General features: G+C 38.9%; 1 protein-coding gene across 4 annotated transcripts in view; it reads right to left on the bottom strand.

Annotated features, from left to right (window-relative positions):
* LOC107672748 (armadillo repeat protein deleted in velo-cardio-facial syndrome homolog) overlaps positions 1 to 9,327 on the bottom strand; it is a 267,938-nt gene that overhangs the window by 101,962 nt on the left and 156,649 nt on the right. For 2 of the 4 annotated variants that reach the window (XM_016466074.1, XM_016466072.1), the window contains exon 1: positions 3,588 to 3,718. The exons of the other annotated variants lie outside the window; for them this stretch is intronic. Coding sequence is in view for 1 of the 2 variants with exons in the window: in XM_016466072.1 (XP_016321558.1) it covers positions 3,588 to 3,608 (21 nt within the window). In the remaining variant the exon portion in view is untranslated. Of the gene's footprint in view, positions 1 to 3,587; positions 3,719 to 9,327 lie in introns of those variants that run through there. 4 annotated transcript variants of the gene reach the window in all.

Genomic DNA, 9,327 nt, shown 5'->3' with positions numbered 1-9,327 from the left:
CAGTATGTCAGTAGGAAATATCAGTTTACAAACATGACAAACGCTTTTTTTTTGTTAGTGAAAATGCTAGTGGCCTAAGACTCTTGCAAAATTACATATATGGTATATGTAAAAGTTATATTGTTTAATATGTAACATGCAAGGGACTCTACATCTCAATAATTGGCAAAAAAACACCATTTGTCTCAATTTGCACTACAACAATCTGTCCAAAACAATGCAATGCAATTGTTTGGTCTAACAATAAATACGTGATTCTACTCGGCTTAATGAAAGATAAATGAATGAATATATAAAGATATTATAGGCCCATAGAGGGGTATAGAGGCTAAACGCTTCATGCTAACAAATATTCAGCTCATTAACACACAATCTTCTCCATTAGCACTTTTGGAAACAGCTTACTGAGTGTGAGAACAGACATCCATCTGAAAGGGTGTCTGACTGAATAAGATTGAGTGAGCAGCCAAGAAGCAGAGGCAGTTTGACAGAGCTGTTGTGGAAGGGTCCGCTAGTGCTGCTCTGCATTGCATGAGAAAACGCAGGCAAGTAAGGCAGGTCTATATCGGGCACGCAGTCAGCATGCCAAATGGGTTACTGGACAGCACAATGTGATTGACGTCCTGATAGCATGCCAAGCTTTCATGGCATGTCCAGTGTAACACAGGTACCCGTGAGCCAGCACAAGTGTGGTTCAGGCTGCTAATTCAAAATTAACTGCAACTTGGCATCTGAAGGGCATCAGATACTTAGCGGAGATGAGTGGTTAAAAGGCCCAGCTATTATCTTAAAGCCATCACCTCATCCAAAACCCTGGCACTCACTCAGCCTTCGAGAGGTGGAACAGATCTTTGTTCTGTCATACCAGAGATTCTGAAATGCCCTGATTTGGGCAGCACAGCTGCAGTGGGACATCTGGAGCCTCTTCACCATGCCCTCCTACTCCACCCCTGCCCAACAAACCACGAGCACCAGCACAATTACCCAGAGTTCTTTTGGGTCATTGACATTTAACGCACCATTCACAGTCACAATCAGCCTCTTCTGCTCTATATGTCTTCAAATACTGATCCATGCCATGGTACAGTGAATGAACAAGGCTTTACAAAAGAGAGGCCTGACAGCAGTGGTATGCTTTAATCGCTAAAGCTAGAGTGCCCTTTCGGTCCGATCTAGCGATTTCTACCAAGAGGGAACACAATAGGCAAATAACTTTTGGAAATACCAGGCAAAACTTAAAATAAGCACTCTGGGGATAAGCAAACACCGTACAATTGCGGTGGAAGTCAATAGTCTCAGTCTAAATTAAATGTAAATGGTTTTTTGAAAGATAAATAATTTTTATGTCTGGAGATGGCTGGTTCGGTTTTGATAAGGCTAAATCTCTTTTGCAGTGACGGCACTGCCTCCCTCCGCTAAAGTATCAGATGTTTATATTTAACCTAGACTCAGGCAGGCTGATTCACCCCACGGTAATTGAGGGTTGAGGACAGTAAGCTCAGCTGGATTGGGAGTCACTGTAACACGGCCGCAGTGCATGTTGGTTAGGGAAAGACATTGCAGGCATTTCATACTTTTGGTCTAATTTCTGTAACACGTGAACATGAATGCGTTTCATTTATAGAGATGTCTAACTTCACACTCAAGATGCATTGCAGAGCAACAAAGAAGAAAAGCATTCAGAAGCTATCAGTTAAAAAAGAATAAAGAATAAAACAAGAAAAAGAATATCTAAAGAATTTATCTAAAGAATAAAACAAGAAAAAACAAATATTTTAAGAATGTTATTGTCCATACAATGAAAGTTAATGGGGTCCAAAACACTGAAACTGACTTTCATTGTATGAACCAAAAAATAAATAAATAAATAAACAAACAAACAAACTGGGGCAAAATATATACTTTTGCATTCCATAGTAGAAAAAAGTCATATTTTGGAATGACATAAGGGCAAATAAAATGATGACAGAATTGTTATTTTTAGCAATATTATATATGCCACCCATTCTTCTTTTTTTTTTTTTTTGCGAAAATGTGTTTAGATTCGAATACTACCCTAATGATACACAATCAGTGGTGAAACAGCCATTGCTAAAGTCTCAAATATGGTGAGAAGTTTGAAGAAGTTTGTATGGTTGCTATGACAACCAATGGATATTCTAGCAAAAGCAATTACAGTCAGAAAAAAATTATCTGTCCCCATTTAACCTGAAAAGTCAGGGGGAAAGAATAATTTGATTTAAGAAAAAAAAAAAATAAGATTTCACCTTCAGTGCGGAAAAAAGCATTAAGCTTTGAGACTTTTTGAGATGTTTTGAGACATTAAGCATGTTCTTTAGACACCACAACAAACAGGATGTCACACTCTAGAGCTTCTAATAAGTGGTGCAACTGTTTAGTGAACTTATGTCTTCACACTCAGTGGCTTTGTCCAACAACCAAGATGACCGAATCAACCATGTCAGACACTCCAGCCGAAAGCAGAGCCTCTTAATCTCCATGCCCTTGTGTGACACGTCTGACCTCACCGAAGCAGGTGCCAGTCTTAAGGAATGCTCGGAGGTTAGCAGAGGTTAGATAGAGCATACGGTGAACCCCAAAGAATGGCAGGAACGTCCATCCTGTGGAGGTAGGGGTTCATGGATGGAGACGCTTCAAATTCGGCGCCTTCAGACTTTGTTATGCTTAGCGTATCGTAAAATAAATACAGCTGCCTCTCCTGTGCCAGTTATGTAGCAGCAACCATCCATGAGACAGCCGTGAACAGATTAACGGTGCCAAACAGATGGTTGTAAGAATGTCTTTCGAAAAATTCATTAGCTCAGAACACATTTGAACATAAAAAGACTGCTTGTTTCTTTCAAAGCCTGTCCCTTGTTATTTACGTGTCCTAACTGTCCAACCTGGCACATTTTTACGGTATGGAATGACACAGCACCGTCTTGGGAACACGTCTTTAGAAAATCCCTGCATGCCGATTAAAAAGAACATGCCTTTGACCTCCTCGCAGCTTTGCCAGGCAATGTGGTAGCTCCAAAACAAAGAAAACAAATAGTTGACCACTGATGAGTCCAGTGCTGGCAAAGCAGTAAATCTTCAATCCTGGCTACTTTTCATCAACTTTGCTGTGTTCAACGTCCATCTGACTATTTTCTCTTTTTCAAATCCTGTACGATTCCGCATTTTTACCTTGGCTGTTTTGTTAGATGCGTCCACATGCTGCTTGACATTCTGGGAATGTTATTGACAGCTGAGCACAACTGAATCTGAATCAAAAGTAGAGAAATATTCACCTCTGGATAGATGTGTACTGAATGGACATACTGAATGTTGACAGTTCAGCATGTGACCACAACAGTATTCAAGATACGACGTGTTGATATTCTACATCAAAATGTACGATTAGAAAAGCAGAATGAAAGGAAGGAAATTTGAGGGACAACTTAACATCCAACACAACCACAACCTGACCACTAAAGAGCAGGAAAATTGGGTGGTAATTAAAAAAAACAAAACAAATACACTCAAGCAATCAACAGCAAACAGAAGAGAAAGGAGGATGAGAGCGAGTGAATCCCCAAACTGACCTGCTTCACTTCAGCCGGCATCACGGAAATCCTGTTTGGTTAAGCCTCTGGGAGAAACGCAAGGAGAACAATATTCTCTTGTGAGTGGAGTTTGTCTGTCTGTCTGTCAGTTTTTCGTTCCTTATTATACGAGTATGGTAGCCTAATAATAAATTGAATAAATGTTAAATAAATCAAAGTAAAGGAGAACCGGCCAAATCAGTCTGCAGGACATCTGGATTTTTCTTTACTGACTGCGGGGCTGCAGGCTGTACACACGTCAAAGCCGTTTACGTTCGGGTCCAGTCGGGTTCAATATACTCCGTCTCTCTCGTCTTCTTACGTCGTCTCTCCCTCTCCTTCTCACATACACGCTCTTTCTAGCACATGCTCATAATCCTCTCAGGGACAGAAGAAAACCGTCTCCACCGTCGCCGAGCCAGGATGCTGCAAACGTTGGGGCGAATAATGATTTCAAAATGAGAAGAGATGCTCTAGACAGTCCAATGAATCCTTCAATAAATTCAGGAATCCGACTGAAGAGAACCAAAACAAAACAGCTCACACACAGAGAAGTGGAGGGTAAAAAAGTTGCCCGGTGCAGGAACAAAACCCTCTGGGCAGACTAAAAGAGAGGGGGGTGGACGGGTGTAGAGGACAGGGAGAGGGGGGTTTGTGTGCGCGTTTGAGTGAATAGAATCTTCCCAGAAGGCAGTTGCCCTGTTCACAGCGTAGAGTTTTGTACTCTCATTCTCTCCCTCTCCTCACCGAGCATCTAAGCAGACAAGGGTCAGACGGATTGGAGGGGGAGGGGGCTGACAGACAGATGCAGCTGGAGTGGAAAAGGCACTGATATAAAGTAGCCTAATAATAAATTGAATAAATGTTAAATAAATCAAAGTAAAGGAGAACCGGCCAAATCAGTCTGCAGGACATCTGGATTTTTCTTTACTGACTGCGGGGCTGCAGGCTGTACACACGTCAAAGCCGTTTACGTTCGGGTCCAGTCGGGTTCGAAAATAAATGCTGTCGGACTCGGGTCTAATTTCATTGGATCTGTCTCGGGTCTGTTTTTTCTTTAAAAAAAATTTATTTATGCACGTCGGGTTCGGGTAAGAAGTGATTCGGGTTGATTCGGGTCGGGTACAGATTTTAGGACTCGAGAAGACCTCTAGGGGCAACACTCCACAAAACTTTGCTATTTTCCTTTTTTTTTTTGTACCCATACGCTCTCTCTTGGCCTGTTCTTTTCTCTCTCAGCTTTTGTCCTTTTGTCCTTCCAGCCTGCTAAATATGAGAAGGGAAAGGAAAGAGGTTGCAGAATGATTTCAGACAGCATTCAGTGACTGATAATGTGAAAGAATTTTAATCCAAATCTATGAACGGCTTTAACACAAAGCCGGACGGAGGCAGAGTTCAGGGATGGGCACTTTACACACGGGGTGTCAAACTCATTTTAGATTGTGGGCCGGATACGGGACTACTATTTTTATTTGTTGCACATTGGCGCGCTCGTGGAGATAATAAAGTTCATAATCAACTTCATCCTAAACTCACTAACCTATACTGGGGTTACAAGCCTGCGTCTCAGTCAAACGTACCTTTATGAACTTATTTGACCAAGAAACTCCAGATTTGAGTGCAATGCCAGACAAACTCTGAGTAGAAATGCCTCAAAAACTGTCAAAGCTGAAAATATTCCACCTCGGAGCTCACACACTTTTACTTAAAAACCAAATCCTTCTCAAACTTCGAACAACAGTCAGCGCAAACACACCCCCATACTGAAGAGCATCATGTCTTATCTAGCAGTAACAGCCTGAATCTGTCTGCAGTCGGCCTGAATGAATTTGCTTCTTTTTCTAGAGTCTGACACCAAACAGACTGCAGAACGCCCTGTGGTCGCTGAACTGTATAAACATGTCAAGAAAAAAAGTGTTGATAAATAAATAAACTGAAAGTAATCAGAATGTTTTAGTGGATTCAGGCCTGAGGAATTACTGAGGTTAACGTGGACTACTGTGGAGAGAAATACAAAGAGAAAACCACAGATAATGAAACGAACAAGAAAGGATAAGAAAGATATGCAATGTACATGCGACTGTTTTAGTCTCATAAATATATTTATGAGCGCTGAATATTTGAAAAGGCTTTTGCTCAAGAGGATGTATGATGTCTGCTTAGGGTTGCAGCACTCCCAGATTTGAAATTCAATGAATTTTCATCATTAGAAGTTTTCAAAGGTGGCGACTCAGCGAAGATGGCATTTTAAATGCATAACCTCTGTAAACGTGAATTGATTACATTTGATACACACACAAAATATGGGACTGCAGATTGGGAAATAAACATGCAATATTGCTTTGTTTGATATGCATGATCAAATACAAATATACAAAAATGTCAGTCTTGGGTTTTTCCCAACACAGAGGTTCTTAACAACAACACAGATCTGGTAAATGAGATCCTGAGAGAGAATATGAAGAATCAAAACTAAAAAGGAAAAATGTGGAGCATAAAATTTAGCATTAAAGGAATAGTTTCACCAAAAATATAAATTAAATCATTATTTACTTGTACAATATTTACTTGTTCCAACCCAAATTGCTTCTTTATGTGGAACATAAAAGGTGAATTTCTGAAGAATATCCTGCCCATTCTTTTCAATATAATGAAAGTGAATGAGGATAGTTAAGTTGTTAAGCTCCAAAATGATCCAACGATCACAATAAAATAACATAAAACTAGTCCACATGACTCTATATTCCAAGCACTTTATTCCATGTTTCCTAAAGTCAAACCAAAATACTCACTGAAAATCTGCATTTGCTCTCCATGGTGTTCATATTATTATAATCAGCAATGTCAGATCCATAAAGGATCACTCTGTTGAGTTGGATCTTTTCAATTAATCCACTGATCCAGTTCACAAAACAGGTGTGAATGATTTGTTCATGAATCTGACTAGTTCTTGAGTTCAACCCACTGTTTCAGTTTTTCTGTTTTGGCCCACAGGAGGGGAAGATTATCAGTAAATAACAATGTAAATTTCACAACTCATGGTACTTTTAGTTTTTTTTTTTGTCTTTTTGGAGCTTGAGAATGCCATACAGCTTTGAAACAACATGAAGGTGAGTAAAAAGTGACAAAATGTCAATCTTTGGATGAACTATTCCTTTAACTATCCTACATCTCACACTGTGGTGATAACCATCTCCTTCATTTTTCACAAACTACCATCAGAACAGCCATTAAATATCATCTCCACACCTCTGCTTTCAGTCTGAGCTGTCCTACTGTGTCTTACTGACATTCTCCCACAGTAGCTGCTCTCCAAACGTTCACTTACTCAAAGCTCATTATCCAGTTCTCTGCTCAAATTAAGTCTTGATATAACACAACATGTGTAAATAGACCAGGGCCCTGGTAATAAGGTAAGTGACTAACAGTCCAGACACGCACACCAATCTCTGGATAAATATAAAGAACAGAAAAGAGTCTATCCACGCACACACAAAGTCAATAAAGCCACCAGAGACCAGACAGAAATATTACACATTATATATATCAGTGGGGAAACAACAAGAGAATAAAACAAAATAATTTAGCTGATCCTATAATGTGCTACCTGACACATAGAGTGATGACTATTTAAATCCTTTAGGAGAAAGTCAAATAAAAATATCAATATTTTTGCTTTCACTGTTTAAATATAATTTTAAACAACATTTCTAGCTCTATATATTGGAATATATTGTTAAATCAACCCATTTCTGTAGAAACTTCCAAGTAATCTCCAGCTATATCTTCAATCGTTATCCATCAACAAGTTTGTGGCACATAAACTGTGGTGCTAAACCACTTTAAGACAACCACTATAGTGTTGAAGCCTCCTAACAACTTTTTCAAGTAACAGTGCATTTTACACACTTCAAGTGGTTTCAATTTAGGCTTCCAATAAGAGGGTCAACACACAGACCTGTTTGGTTATATAAGAACATGCCGAGTAAAGGGGCCACATTCCTGGAGTGACTCAGGAGTCTCATAAAGCAAGAGATTCTTATTTTAAACACATGAGTTCAGGATCCACTGATTGAGCAGCAGTTGGTCCTTTAAAGGGGTCATGAACTGTCTTTTTTATTAATTTGTACTGTTCTCTGAGGTCCACTTATAATGTTATCAAGATTTTTACATCAAAACACAACATAATTTAGAAGTAATAGGCTATTTTCTGTCCTGTTTTGACCCCCCTCATCGAAACGCTCTGTTTGAATAGGCGTGGCGGATTGTGATTGGCTAACAGTTTTGTATGTTTGACAGCCTATATCCTTCATAGATGGACGCCACTGTGATTTAGGTTAAAAACACAAATACTCAGTACATATCAAACGATCTGTAATAACAGAAAAAGCAATAGTGACCCCATAATACAAACAGTTACTCACACTTGTGTGGTGCGACATTACTGTCGGATCCAATATAGTAAGCACAGCATTGTCTTTTAGTTTCAATCTTTCTGAAAATCCTGTGTCGAATTGTGCCTTGTTTGTAAACGATCTTCTTTTGTGGAGACGGTGTTTAGCCACACTATTACATCATAAAGTGGCACATTCCACAACCTGTCATTTTGGCAGATTTTCTTCAATATAAGCTGTTTTTAGACTAACGAGAAAGTTTTGAGTTCCGAAACCTACAGGATGTTTTTATAGTACAATGACCTCTATGTCAAAAGATCAAGGGAATTTTGATTACTCAGTTCATGACCCCTTCATGTGGCTCCAAAGTCACTCCTGCTGGTACGGTTAAGAATACGGCATAATCAGGAGACCTTCAACCTCATTCAGTAGCTGACTGAATGATGTAGTTATATAGTTCATATTATAGACAACTTCCTGGATTGATTAGGGCTGGGCGATGTACTGAACTTTTACAATACACTGTATACACTCAATGATTTAGCTGGTAATAGAACATTATGAATATAACGGTTTACTAATGACTGTTTGATGATTATTTAAATATACAAAAAAAGTATTAAAAATACAGTTGTGCTGCTTAATATTTTGGTGGACACCATGATACATCATTTTTTTCAGGATTCTCTGACTGTCACTTTTGATCAATTTAAACTTTAATTAATCTTTGCTGAATAAAAGTATTAATTTCTTTAACAAAAAACTTTCGAGTGATAGATTATACTGTACACTACTTATATAAAACCAATTTCTACCAAGCAGAAATCTACCTGTTTTTCACCTTAAATCCACCATGTTTTTCAGTAAATACAATACATTATTATCATCATTATTATTATTATAAATTTCATCCCGTGGTTTTAAAGGGGTCATATGATGTTGCTAAAAATAACATAATTTTGTGTATTTGGTGTAATGAAATGTGTTTATGCGGTTTAAGGTTCAAAAAACATTATTTTCTACATACTGTACATTATTGTTTCTCCTCTATGCCCCGCCTTTCTGAAACGCGTCGATTTTTACAAAGCTCATCGGTCTGAAAAGCGAGGTTTGCTCTGATTGGCCAGCTATCCAGTGCGTTGTGATTGGCCGAATACCTCAAGCGTGTGACGGAAATATTACGCCCCTTACTATACTGTGATGCCCTGTCCGGCCGGAGCGACGAGACAAAAAAATTAAAACCCATTATAAACGAGACATTTGTTGCATCCAGTGGGGACATAATTACGGATTATAATGACTTATACTGTCTTTTTAAACATAAAACCATGTCTGCATTTGTGATC

Source organism: Sinocyclocheilus anshuiensis, unplaced genomic scaffold (assembly GCF_001515605.1).
Source record: "Sinocyclocheilus anshuiensis isolate Anshui unplaced genomic scaffold, SAMN03320099.WGS_v1.1 scaffold88, whole genome shotgun sequence".
Taxonomy (NCBI): domain Eukaryota; kingdom Metazoa; phylum Chordata; class Actinopteri; order Cypriniformes; family Cyprinidae; genus Sinocyclocheilus; species Sinocyclocheilus anshuiensis.
Note: the sequence above shows the minus strand (reverse complement) of the source record. Positions and strands in the feature narration are given on the sequence as shown.